At 40.1% G+C, this 14868-nt stretch overlaps 1 protein-coding gene across 1 annotated transcript; it reads right to left on the bottom strand.

The window, feature by feature from the left end:
• Window positions 1–5172: 5172 nt before the first annotated feature.
• Window positions 5173–14478, bottom strand: LOC306944564 (TBC1 domain family member 7-like; the record flags this gene model as incomplete). Its single annotated transcript, XM_079533129.1, has 7 exons — window positions 5173–5259; window positions 6013–6142; window positions 8736–8881; window positions 9960–10097; window positions 11261–11448; window positions 13348–13428; window positions 14367–14478. The coding sequence occupies 7 exons, from the start codon at window positions 14476–14478 to the stop codon at window positions 5173–5175; spliced, it is 882 nt and encodes a 293-aa protein (XP_079389255.1).
• Between the last annotated feature and the right edge of the window lie 390 nt (window positions 14479–14868).

A 14868-nucleotide genomic window follows, 5' to 3' on the forward strand; every position in this document is an offset into this window, starting at 1 on the left:
AGAGAAGGGTTGAAAAAAAGTCGGCTCTCTCCATCAGACGCAGCCTCCAGGATCCAGCTCACCTTTATCAGCTGCTTCAAACCACTTTGAGAGATGTGCCCTCTGATGGTAAGCCCACAGAAACACCCAACAGCAAGGTGCAGCTTGCAGTCTCTCTTCTGATATCTGTTGTTACAGTGACATGAAATACAATAGTTGCTTCTATTTGATGAGTGTCCAAGTTTCATCAAGGAGATTCTTCAAGTGGATTCATCAAACCTGCCTGGTGGCAGCTAGAAGCTAGCTCCAAACACACACAGTTAATCTGCTGTTTTTGCAGCCCCAGGTGAGGAGCATTTCCACCTCTCCTAATGCGGACTACTGCAGTAGAGGCAGTAGACAGCACTGGACAGGACACCTACCCAGGCAGATTCCTTTCCCAGAGGTCTCCACCAATAACCTGGATTAACGATTAGCATATGAAAGAGAAGCAACTCCATTCCCCCATACTCTCTTGTACCAAAAGCCTAACAGAGAGCATTTCACTGCGCTACTCAGCTAGGAAAATATAGAGTTTTGGACTGGCTTTTGTGAAATCCATTATTGGATACCAACTTGCCCTGTCCAGCTCGAGGTGAGGCAGGATAGCACACAGAGCAGTAGGGCTCTTCTTCAGCACAGGGATTTCCAGCCATAACAACAAACTTAAGAACCACTAGGACACTCAGGCCTAAGCAGCTATCTTGTAAAGGTAACTACATTGTGAAAGCATCCCTCATGCAACACGAACCCAGTTTTTACCAGCTGATCTCCTACCCACAGACGCCTGATGTATCACTGTTACTTTACCAACCTCTGAGTTATTATCTCAGGCACTTAACTCCACACTCTCCTCCATTTCTTTCCATGTTTTCAAGCCCTTCACTGGAGTTCAAATTACTCATCATTTCAAGTACATATTAGAAATAAATTCTTTACTGTGAGGGTGGTGAGATACTAGAACTGGTTGCCCAGACACAATATGGATGTTCCTTCCCTGGAAGTATTCAAGGCTGGGCTGGATGGGGCTGTGAGCAACCTGGTCCAGTGGGAGGCGTCCCTGCCTATAGCAGGGGGTTGGAACCAGATGATCTTCCAGGTCCCTTCCAACCCAAACCATTCTGTGATTCTGTGATCATTTTTAAAGCACCATCCTCTGACATCTGCCATTACTTTTCTTATCTGGAATTTCCATCAGTTATTTGGACTGTAACTGAACAAGAACTGGTGCATGCAACATGGGTGAGCACAGATGTGGCATTCCTCTCAACCTCTCTGGAGGGAAGGCACTGCTTGAGGGGAGAACTAGATCAAAGCAAAGTCCACAAAGATATTTGGCATGGGAAGAAGAGGGAGGGGCTTTCACTCTCCAAAGTGAGTGCTCCAGTGTTGTTTCTATTGTCTCTGGGGAAAGAAAAAGGAAAAAAAAAATACAACTAAGCTGCTAGTTCTGTATGGAGAAACAAGTGGGCAGTAAGCAGTTACATGCTCAGTCAGTCAAGCAGAAACAACGTAAATAAAGAAAAAAAAATAAGTTTCAAGGTTCTCAGGAAAGAAGAAAAATGACTGCCGGATGACTCATCAACATGCTCCTGTAAAGACACTGGGTGAAAAGAAAACAAATTTGAAAGCTAACCATTTTCCTTGAATTACTTAGCGAGGGATTTCAGTAGGGCGCACAACTATGTGAAACTGAAAGGAAACTGTGACAATAATGATCTGTAGTAGCTAAGTGACCAAATTGGGATTGTCCACTAAAAACGTACATCTAGAAACTGCATTTATAGCAGTGCTTTAGTGCAAAAGGACAAAGAGCAAATGTTAGCAGCATATCATAGAATGACAGAATGGTTTGGTGGGAAGGGACCTTAAAGACTGCTTAGTTCCAAGCCCTCTGGACACCTCCCACTAGACTAACCTTTATCCAACATGGTCACCATCCAGGGATTGGGCACCCAACAGCTTCTCTGGACAGCCTTTGCCAGTGCCTCATCTCCCTGTGAGAGAAACTGTTCCCCACTTGCCAAAGGCAGACTCTGTTCTAAGCTGGGACTATAAAGACTCTTGCTTTGAACTCAAATCTGCTCATTACACGAAGGGAGCAGTGACAACTCACATTTCTCCCATTCTCTTAGAAAGCAGGCTTCAGAACTAAAGTATTACATTCAACTGAGCAGATGTTACTATAAACAAATTAGTAAGCCACATTCAAACTTTCAACCTCTTAAGAAGTCAGTAAGGTTTGGTGGGGTTTTTTTTTTTGTGGATAAACCATATGCCTCACAAATCCAAAGTAAAAGCTGCAGATTAAGATATACACAAACATCTACTAAGATCAGTGAAAGCAGCATGGAGATGAGCCATTATTCATTCTCTGGAGAGCTTCCTTTCTTCAGCATAGTCCAGAATAAATAATGTATTTGGTTATAGAAATAATCCTGCTATTTCTTTGCATAGAATCATAGATTTGCTCAGGTTGGAAAAGATCTTAAAGATCAGCAAGTCCAACCACAACCTACCCTAACTGTAACAACCCTCCGCTAAATCACGACCTGCTGCAGTCCTGTCCAACCTCAGCCAGTCTGTGATGCTGAGCCAATTCTGTGCCTGTCAGAGCAGCTCCAGGGTTACTCACTGATTGAGAAGGATTCTCCAAATTAAAAGCAGAAAGTTTAAAAATAAACTTTCAGCTTTCAGTCCAACGGTGATTGGAGGAATACGTTCTGACTAGTCTGAAAGCAGTAACACTGAGTGGCACTTTTAATCTTGCTTCAGGGCTTCTCTCTTCACAGAATATGAGTTATTGATTCCCTTTCAGCACTGAAACTGCTGAACACCTTCCGCATCATCAGTGCTTGGCTTTTGTTTTTTGTGTGAGTGGTTTTTTTTTTTTTACTAATCTGCAGTGTAAAGGCTGGAATAATGCATACATAACTTACTTTTAGTAAGCTGTGCATCCTAAGGGAAAAATGTTCAAATAAGCACTCTCTGACTGCACCACTGCTGCTTATTTGAAAAACTTGTGCACTGAATGGTACAGAAAGAAGTGCTGTTATTCACAGAACATATACACTCTTTCTTAACCACATTACTCAGCTTTCACACCTACTCTGGAAAAACAAGCTCCTTTTTGAAGTGAGCTGAATGGATTACACTACACTACAATGCAGACACAGCAGTGCTATCAAAGCAGACACAAACAAGCTTTTTCTGAATGGGGCAGACTCAGGCATTTCAGGAGCACTAAGGGCAGCATTCAAAATCTCACACAGATCATCTCACCAGATTCTTTCCTATAACCTGAGCTGAGCTCCACACTTCCCCAGCTAACCTGCTGGAAAGTAAACCTGACCTAGTTTGAAACAAATTTAAATGTCTAAAGCATCTGAAGTCTGCCCCGAGTACAAACTAAATACACTCTTTGAGGAGCAGCAAATGTACTTGGCATAGAAGCACCTCTGAGTCAAATAACCAAGTAAGGTATTCTTATACATGATTCTGTGGTCTGTATGAGGTGTGGAAATGTAATTTTACACTTCTACAGGATTAGTTCTCCAGCAACCTGCACATGTGGCCAATCACTCTCTGCTTTTACCTGCATCATAAGTTACATTTCTGCATCTAACTTATTCTGCAAACTAAACCAAACAAGCATAAAACAACAAGAAATTCAAGCCACAACAAATAAATGCAGTAAATATGAAATATCTATGTAGTCCCTGAGTCATGCTCAGTGGTATTTTTATTACTTGCCTGCAATTCTGAATTGTAATTACTCCTTTCACTGATTTCTTCCATACTTGCCTAAAGTTACACTTCAGTATAGGACAGATCACAAGGTACATCAGGCTGGAAAGGACTCTGCATGTCTCTCATCTAACCTGCTCAAAGCAAGGCCTGCTAAGGGGTAAGACCAAACTGCTCAGGAATATGACCAGTTGGAACTTGGAAATCTCCCAAAAGTGGAAACTGTACAATTTCTATGAGCTGTATCTACTGCTTGACTGTCCTCATGGGGGAAAAAATTTTCCCTATAGCCTGAAAACCCTCATTTCAGCTTACACCTACAGTCCTGCCACTGCTGTATCACCTGATAATCAACGCTCAGTCTGGTTTCACCTGCAGATGTTAAATGGAATAAGCACTCCATCACTTGTCCTACATCACTGATAAAGAAGCTGAACAGGACAGGTCCTGTCCCAGACACAGCCTCCCTTAGAAACACTTCAAATCATGAACCTAAATGAGATGAGGACTTACTGGCCACATCATTTTGCCATTATAAAATGAGGAAACCAGCAGGTGGCCAAAGCTCCTGCTTTACACATAGCAGTGTTTTCTTTTCAAATAATAATTCTTCAGTACATCTACTATCCAAATATCCAGACACTCCAAAGATGCCTCCTCCTTTGTCAAGATTTAAGATTGTTAAGATTGCAGATTGACTACAAACTTATGAGAAAGAAAAGCTCTTCATTATTTGCAGAGTAATATTTAATTCGGCCAAACCACTGAGCACCTCTCAAGAGCATTTTTCACTGAGCACAAACAAAGTACAGCCATAACAGTTCACTGGCAGACAGGAAGAAAACACTTCTAAGATATTTCAGAAAAATACGACTCACCTGGTCACTGTGATGTCTTTCTCTGTCTCAAATTCATGATGCCTCTTTTGCATTTACCTGCAAATCTATGGTTTTGATAGAGTACTTTGAAATTTCCAGCAAAGAACATGCTTTGTTCACCACTGAGTTCCAGCAGAATAAGAGATACTACGCATTCACCTTAAAAGCACCTCCAAGTAGTAACTAGTTCTATCAAGTATAAGCTGGCATACAGAAGTATTTTCTACAAGCCTACTTACCTTGCTCCAGGAGTTACATTTACTTCCCCAAAAGCCATAGAACACATTGTGCAATCAGAATAGTGTAGCTGGCTGGATTAAAATGCCCTAGGCATCATCATATCACCACTCAGTATTTTCACTCCATCCATATTTATTGAAAAACATTGAGCGCTATGCCGTGAAATGCTTTAATAGCATCTTCGAATTGGAGAGGAAAGGAAGAACATTACACCACAAAGAGGGAAGAACAGCAAGAGGAAATTTTTTAAATGCTTTTTTTTCCAAGCTGTCATAAGTGGGGAAAGTTGTCAGACAGAGTGTGCTGGAGTCCCACAGTGTGTGCGCCACAGATCTACAGCTTTGCTGACAATAGCATCAGTGTTATCTTGAGGAATCTACAAAAGATTGAGTTAAGATGCCTTGTCAATGCATTTTATGTGGACTGTTTCATTTTAAATACAGATTTTGAATCTCCAATTCAAATTTCATCTCTTTATACAAAGAGAAACTACAGTCCCACCTCCCTGCCCTAGCATCCCTCACATCCTACAAGCACCCCCAAGCTTTAGACACAAAACAGGAGAACCCAAGGTTCTCTTACTTTACACCCCTCATCTGTCATCAGACAGGACTTACACTGGCCCATCCACGACCATAAACACATCCAATCCAGCTACCCTAGGTCACATGAGGCTCCTACAACCCTGCTGTCACACTCATGTCTTTCCACAAAGGGAAAGTTCAGGGCTAGGTTTAAGATCCCAATGCCAAAACAACAAAAAGCATGCGCTGAGCCTACAGGTTCATGCCCAGAAAAGGAACAGAAGGGGTGCAAGACACCAGTCCTGGTAAGAGGTTCTGGAAAAATTAATCCAACTTCATCCATGCTTATTTTTACAAGAAAAAAAAAAAAAACAACACGTTATTATCAGAAGGAATGGTGTCAAATCTGCACAAACATAAATAACATATTACCCAGAGCCTACAATCCCTTCATTCTATGGAAGCCTTACCTCCTGACAGAAACTATTCCTCTCATCCCTTCTTCTGGTATGTTTAAAACAACAAATGACCGAGGCCAAAAGACATTTTTATGGGCCATGTGAGGTAATTGCACAGCACAGAGTGTAATGTTACATTTCACTTACATTTTCCAAAAACTGGGTGATCTTTTCTGCAGTGGTCAGCGCGATTATCTTCATTTTAAAGGTTAACAATATCTCCAAAGCAACAAAAACGAGAATTTTGCAGGATCCACTAATAACTTTGTCCCAAACCCTGCAAAAAGAAATGATAAAGGAATCACTAAGCATTACTGTAGTCTTTATCTGCTTGTATATCTGCTAGAACAGTGTTTGTACAATTACCTTTTTCAGATTGTTTTCCTGACTAGCAGTAAGTATATTGAATTTTTCAGTCAGTCAGTCAATGAAAGATATTTTATCAGTTCTTCAATCTGTACTGAGTGATGGTAAGCAAATGTATTAATATGGCATGTCCTTGTTTAGAAATGGAACTGCTTACAAGCTCAAGTGCAAAAAGCAAATCATGTTTTAACAGCCTGAACTGTGACAACTATTCCATATGGTGTGGTAAGGGTGAGAATTTTTCCTAGTGCAAAAAAAGGAAACAATTTGCTAGCATGCTCAATAATGAGATTCTTCAAATAGTCAGGTAAATGAACACTCAGAAGAATGAAATCCTCAATCACTACATCTCAAGCAGCAAAATATTCCAAGTCATTTCTCTAGAAGATATAATTATCAGCAAGATACAGGCCATAATGTTTAATAGTTGTTCCTTGTACCAAATTTAAGTGTTGCAACTCATTCCACTGTGCACAGAGTCTCTCAGAACTACAAAGCACTCCTACCACCTGTAAGAGCCAGGCTTGGACCTCACAGTTTTAAGGAAACCAGAAGACCAGGCCTTCACAGAATGCATATTCTTTAGCAACAGAACCTCTACAGCTACTGGGAGAGATTCACAGTACTAAAACAGCCTGCAACAATTTGAAACCCTTCATCCAGCAGCTCTATTTCAGGCCCAACTCAACAGACACGGGATGAAAGATTATCCAAAACCGGTGTGAGACCATCTGTCAGATGGCAGCTTTAATGTTCCTGCATTATTTTCAGTTCTTCACATTGAAGAGCTGTGTCAGAAAGACCTTCTGAGGATTACTTTTCTTTAATCCATTCAGGTACTTGTGAAAAGTGTTTCTCCTTTCAAACAAAACCACAGGAGACAGAGATCACACACCATTCTCTATAATCTCTGAATACAGTAACTGGAAAACATCTCCTACAGCCCACCTATAAACTCGGATCTGCAGGTGTGTTTCTTCAAAAGACAATTCAATTTTGGCATGACCTCTTCTCTTGGAAGAACTTGCACTTCAGCCTGGAGTGCCATGAGAACACAATGCAGGCATAATGAGCTTCAAAGGCCAGATGAGAGATCCATCACCCCTTTAAGCAAAGTCTTTCTTAATTCATAATATGGAATGTTTGCTGCTGTCATACAGTGTCTACTTTTCAAACCTTTCAAGTCACATTTTTGTCAGTTTCATCAGGGCAAGCAGAGCAAAAACACTGCATAAGCTCAAAGGAAGTTTCTACATGAAAGCTCTCTACGTTAGTTTTCCAAATCCACTTAAAATAAATTGATGTGCAATTTCTAGCTATGGTTAAGCATAGGAGTGCACTGTAAGAGTACGTACACCAAATGACAACCTGTCAGGAACACAGCTGGCCTTATGTACACTTCATCTCACCATTACTGGATAAAATTTCTGTACAGTGTACACAAATCTTGTGCATCTTAGGAAAAAAAAAGATGAAATTTCAGTTTTGCTGCCTGGCAGAGAGGGCTACAACTTAGACAAAGCAAGCAACCTCTCTAAGAAATACAGTATTAAATCAGAAGTTAAATTAAATCATAAAACACCACGCTCAAATCAGCTGCCACTTGAAAAATTAAGTAAAACTCACAGGAGAACCGGGGAGCTGTTTGCAGTTCTCAGCAGTTCTAATACTGCCATTTGGATGCATTTCAGATAAGCATTCGGGCTTTCAGATTCTAATCCAAACTGAATCTCCAAGCATTAATTAAGTTCATCTGTCACACGCTGCCCACAAAGTATGTTATTTCCTTAGCAAATATGGCCATTTTGATTACAACTGAATAATGTAGAAACCTAAACTGGCAAAGGCAAAGTGCACATCTATCATGTTGTCATACAAATTGTGGGTAAATAGAACTGTTGTGCCACCAGAAGTTCCAATGCTCTGATTCTGTAGCTAAAGCAAGAGTAAAAGCTTTTAGCCTCCATATTATAGAGCCACAACACACAGAACAGACTGCTTACAGGTGCTTGGTGGGCAGAACCTGCCATATAACAACAAGCACGCCACACACAGGGCAATGCTGAAACTGCAAACTGCAGAATAAGGACTTCACTAACCTAGTGATGCCCTAATATTGTTTTGCTCAAATAAACATTACCCAAATCTATTTCATCTGATAATGATACAGTATTACCATTGCTCCCCAAGCAAGGATTTCAGTTTAAAAGCCTGAGAACTGACTCCTTTCAGCTATCTATCACTAATAGGGGATTAGAAGTTCTAAATCCTAGGAGGTGACAAGTGCCTTAGGGAATAAATTGCTACATTCAGCTTCCTTGCTAGAAGAGATCACAAACAGCTTGTCTTGTATCAGTAACAAGTAGAACAAAACAAAACTGTGTCATTTTCAAGTCACCAATGAAGCTAACTCCATAACTACACAACAGGTAAAATGCATGTGGTAACAGCAATTTAAAATTACTATGGAATTACAAATAGAAAGGAAAAAAAAATAATCTTGCCTCTGTAAACTGGACTCAGGTAAACAGCCTGCAAAACACTTCTTAAACCAGAGATCATAAGGGAGCTTGCTCATCGCAGCACATGCCTTCAGATGCATCAGAAGCCTACTGTCTTCAATGTTTAAATACTGCTCCAGAATTTTTGGCTGAGAAAGGAAGGGCAAAAGTTAGGTTCCTTAAATTGCTGACCACCAGCAGGACTTCAAAAACATACATGCACTCTTCCCTAATGCAGGTGTTGGAGAGCTTAAGGCAATGCAGAGATTCCCTCTGCACTAATTACTGTTGTCCTCACAAGTAACACTGAGTTTCATCCACCTTGAAGCTCACTGCCTTAGCACACAGCCTAACAACCTACACACAGTGCACCAAAACCAAGAAAATCAATTATCAGACTAAATCCCTGTGCAATAAATAAAAATCTGGGCATGTATTTCTTGTTTAAAAGCAAAACATGCATAGAAAGGGCAACAGACAAACACACAAATAGGCTTAAAAATGTGAATGGTTATCATTTTGCTCAAGCTCTAATGTAAGACAATGCATGTTTTCATAAATCCTGGAGTGTCTTTAGACTTTTTGTCATAATAAGATAAGGAGTTAATGTAGTTGTCAAAGACAAAAACACTTCCTTTATCCATCAGCCTTGGTACAATGTGTGTATCACAATGACATCTTAGGGATACTCCCTATGTAATTGAGGCACATAGCTTCTAGAAAATGTTGTGCTTTGCCTCATTATCACCCAGTGTTGGGTGAGCAGTATTGGACTCTGAAGGACAAGCCAGAAAAGCAGCAGACATGAATCTAAATGTTCTTAAGCTTCTTACATCTTTGTTTTAAACAAAACTTCAAAGTGACTGAGAAATAACTCATCTAAATGCAATGTAAGCTTAAATGTAAGCTTAAAAAAAAAAACGTAATTGAGAACTACAATGTAGCAAACAAAACCAATTTTTTTCTAACGTTACTTTAGGCAAAGTGACCTATCAGATAACACAGCCACAATTCCAAAAGCTCTGCTCCTTCCACTTGGAACTGCTGCCAGAACAGAATCCACAGGTACTGGCCTGACACTCCAGCTGTCTCTATTCATTGTGCCTACCAGAATGCTCAGAAAGCATGCTTCCCAGGACTTGTTTACTTCTTTCCCTCTTACAGTTTTCCTCTTCCTCTCTCTCTTTCTCTAACACACACACACACACAGAAGTATTTTATCCTTACTAGTTGTTGTAATGAATCTTTGTGCTTGCTGTTAAGCTGATTCACAAAGCAACTGACAAGCCAATAGCATTCTATAGGATCCTCCACCATTTCCTCCATTGCCTTAGCAATTGCAAGAAACACTTCATCTTCTGGTTCCTGGAAAACAAAGTGAAAAACGAACTAAACACACAGCAGAATTAGACTGTACAACTCACATTATCTGTACATTCCTTTTCCCTGCTCTTGGCAAAAAAGAAAATGGAATCTAAGTATATAAAGAGAGATGCCAGCTGTCCCTGACATATTTATAAATAAAGCACTGGGAAACAGCTGCATTATAGTGACAGATATCTAATAAAGAAGAACAAATAAGATTTGTCTTGTTTTTAAAACAAATCATTCAACAGGAGTTTGGATCAACTGCGATTCAAAGTTCCCAAATATTCTCAAATGACAATTCATCTCCTGATGGCACTGCAATATTCCTACTTCTATAACCCACATTTTAAACCAGCAGATTTTTTTTCCTTTCCCTTGCCAAACAGGCCCTTCAAACACCATTGTCATGGATATTAATTACAGAAGAAAAGAAGGCAGCCATGAGCTGCCTTCATCTTATTTATTTGATTTGAGATAAAACACCTTCCCAGAGACAAATAAGCAACTTTTCCAGATGATGAGTCTGTTATTCCCCACAATACAAATCTAGAAGTGTGTGATGGGCACACTACTTCATTTTCTCCAGAAGAAAAGATCCTCGGTACAAGAACTATGAGGATGCCTAAAACACAGTTCCAGGTGTGACTGCACACAGGACAGAGCTGAGCTAACTATTCCACAGATACACTCTATTCTATAAAGAGTAATAAAGCTGGGCTCGAGTGAGCATGGAAAGTGAACATAAAAAATAAGGCAATGGCTCCTTCAGAAAGTTCATGGTTCCTTTCATCACCTCTCCTTTTACAGAGGCTTATATATGAAGCCCACACACTTGTCATCACACTACAGACACAAAATACAAACCTGTTTACCCACGAGTGGGCATACTGTAAACCAGAGAGTACATGAGAGTACATGACAGACCCAGATCAGTTCAGACTAACAGAAAAAGGAAGGCAGAATATTAATACCTGGATTTAAAAGCAAATTACTCTAAAATTTTTAAATTATTTAAATGAGGTGCTGCAAGATATGCTTTAGTAGCTCAGAGGGAAGTAATGATGATAGGAGAACGATTGGACTAGGTGATGTTCTAGATCCTTTCCAGCCTTGTGATTTTATGATTCTGTGACATAAATACTATTAGCATGGAAACTTACCAAAGGATAAGCCAAGTTTCGAGGCAATTTGCCTGATTCCAGTTGATGTATGCGGAGGAAAACATCTACCTGTGGGGTAGAGTCACTGATAAAACGAATTACATGAAGAGCATGGTGGATATCCCAGTACTGCTCCTTCCGGTAGTTCATCACCAAAGCATGAGATTTATGGTGAGGAGGAATAATTCCTAAAAATAATAATAATAATAATAATAATAAAGAAGAAAGAAAAGCATCCATAAAGAAAAAAACATCAAAACTCTCTTTCCAGGAGCCTAACTTCAATTCCTACTAACACTCCAGCCTACGGAAATGTAGGACCTGGCACAGAATATACATACAATTAACTAATGCAAAGATGCTATACATTACAGTTTTATTACTTAATTTAATGTTAGATCTCTGCTGGAAACACCTTTGCACACCGTATTACAGAAATTAATCCTCTCTAAAATCACACCTAGAAGCAAAATCAACCACGTGGTTGAACCAACTGCAGATTAGAATTTAAGAATACCATCCAAGCACCTTTTGATGCAGGGCTTTTGGCTTTCTCGACAGAGAAAACAGATAGGCATACATCCAAGTAGAGAGGCAGAGAAAACAAAATTGTTTCTGACATCCAGAAGAAATGCTCAGCATTTCTTTGTTTCCTTCTCCACCCCTGGAGGCATTCAAGGCCAGGCTGGATGTGGCCCTGGCAGTCTGATCTGGTGGTTGGTAACCCTGCACAAAGCAGGAGGTTTGAAACTGGATAATCACTGTGGTCCTTCTCAACCCAGGCCATTCTGTGATTCTATGATTCTAACTCAAAGCTGAATCTTGCAGTGCTCACAACAAAGCTGTCACCGGCTACAGTAGAAAGAAGATCTTAGAAACATCACAATGAAGAAACACCATTTTCATATCACCAATGGAGCAGAATTCTTCCTGTTGTAGAAACCCATGAGAACAAGACATTCTTCAAAACCCAGTCTTAAAGCAGGCTACCCGCTGCTTTCATATTTCATTTAAAGGGAAGGGGGGGTGAATTGCTGTCCAAGTGTTAAACCATGACATGCTTGAGGTCTAGTATCAAGCACAACAGACAGTAACTTATCTTTTATTTCCCAACTGCAAACTTATTTGCACTGCAAAAGCTGGGACGGAGCAAGACATTTTTATGTGATCCAAAAGCAGTTAACATCTGTGTTATGTTACACACTGCCAACTCCTTTTCTTAAACAGAGAAGACTCCTTTTGGCAAACAAAAGAATCTCAACACTGGCACGTCTAGAAACTATTTCAGCCTCAACACCATCCTGAGTCACATGTGAACGAGAGGTCAACAGAAACATCTCTGACATCCCACGTCACCTGGGACAACATCGAGGTGTACGAAGTGAACTATTACTATGAAGGCATGATTCTTAAATTGCAGGAAACTGGGGAGGGCGGAGGAGAAAACCATTTTAAAAGATTCTTTAAAATTCAGATAAGGCTTTCTCATACATTATTTCCAGCTCCACGTGTAGTGGCATGTGGACACCAAGAACAAGAAGAAGACATACTCAAGCTTTTCAACAGTGGCGTGATGCTCAACCATCAGTAGTGCAGTAGATCACCTTTCTCTTCCAAAGATTCAGTCATGCACCCTGTTTCACACTCAATTTGGCAGCGTTTCTTACATTCAGCCCTCTAAGAGAACCTCTCCTGATACCTCTTGTGAGTCAGAACTCCAGGACCCTCCACAATCTGCCCCGTCTCCAAGTGTCATGATCTCAAATCCAGTAAATCCAACACACTTGACCACTTAGTGAAAAGTCATTAGCACCTTTCAATTGATCACATGATTATCAAACTCCAAGGAGAACAGAATCTCTGCATGCTTCGTGTTTTGTTTTTCATGGTTTCTGGGCTATATACTTTCTCCAGCCTCATATCTTCTTAAACAGCAAATATCACTTAAAGCCAGAAACAAAAAACAGAAGTAATCTTCAAACCAAGATCTTACAGAACACAACTTCTCCAAAACATAAACATACATTTGCAAACCTTGCCAAGATTTTTAAGCTTAATCACTGCTTTATTCAGATATTGTTTCATACCTAAAAGAACCTTCCACACCAGTATACGATACATGGATGGGAGAGGGAACCTCTGACTGAAGGTGCAAAGCTTCTCAATATCTGTAGAGAAATAAAAATTTAAGATAAAAAAGTTTTAATAGAATAACAGTTTTGAGTCTCTGCTTATCTAAATATGACAAATACTAGGATCAAAATCCATGTTTACATGGCATATTATTAACAAACGCTTTCACTCGTTCAGTTGAGAATAGAATGTGTCTAATAAACTGCAACACTATTTCCTCTGAAAAAAATCATCGAATCATAGAATGGCCTGGGTCAAAAAGGACCACAAAGATAATCTAGCTTCAACCCCTCCACTATGTGCAGGGCCACCAACCAGCAGACCAGGCTGCCCAGAGCCACATCCAGCCTGGCCTTGAATGCCTCCAGGGATGGGGCATCCACAGCCTCCTTGGGCAACCTGCATTGACTTGATTTACAATACAACTAAAGCTACCCTACATCTCACCAGGAAGAAACTACCATTTTTATAATCATTTTGTAAACTGTGTTGCTATCTCAAAGCAATTAGGGACTTTGCTAAAGGGACATCTATCTTTCCATCCTATTAAAGATATGGCATTAATAAGAGACAAGCATCAATAACAAAACCATCACTGTTACAAGGTTAGATGGAATTAACAGCAGGAGACAATATATTTTCAGATGGAAACTGTTTTCATTAAAAAAAAAAAAAAAAAAATTAAGCTTATTGACCATAGAGAATGACAGAATAGAAAAAAACAACAATGCCAAGCATGCAGATGTTTGATACTCTTTAAAAATCAGGTTCTCAAACCCTTGAAACTCAAGGGACTGCTTGTACTGAGAGATGAAATAGGAAAGATGGAAAAGGATAGAAAAAAAGAATCCTTGGTAAAGGATGTAAAACTTTAATGTGCTCTAAGCACAGCAGCAATACACCATGCATGACTCCCTCCCCATCCACATGCCAAATCACCAAAGCAATAGAGGAAACATTGAAATCAACTTGCCCAATCGGTCATCTTTTAACAAAATTTCCAGTGACTTCTTTTCTTCAACTCCACGAAACCCCACTTTTTCATAATAGACCGAGCGGAAGTTTCTTTGAGAGTCTTCGGCCATGGCTGATTCCTTTTGGAGAAAAGCAGTAATTCAACTTATGAGTTGCAAAATCTAGGGTACAGAGACTCAAACTGCATACAGCTGCTAGGCAGAGAAGTTACCAAATCATCAGGTTCCAAACTCACCAGACGAGGCAAGCAGAGACAAGGGCCAACTGACGTTGGCCTCAGCAGCACAGAGGTGACAGGAAAGCACAAGGCAACGTACCGAGCTCTCTTCTTACGTCGCAGATCTGGATTAAACGCTCACGTTGCTATCAGACACAGGCACAGTGCGGAGTTTATCCTTTCAGTAGTAGAGAGGCACAACCGTCTCATCCCTATGCTGGAAACAATAGTAAAATGCTGCAGTGAGTACCGCGTCTTTTCTTATGTTCCACCTTTTAAGTAT

The sequence above is a fragment of the Tetrao urogallus genome (genome assembly GCF_951394365.1).
Source record: "Tetrao urogallus genome assembly, chromosome: 3".
Classification (NCBI taxonomy): Eukaryota; Metazoa; Chordata; class Aves; order Galliformes; family Phasianidae; genus Tetrao; species Tetrao urogallus.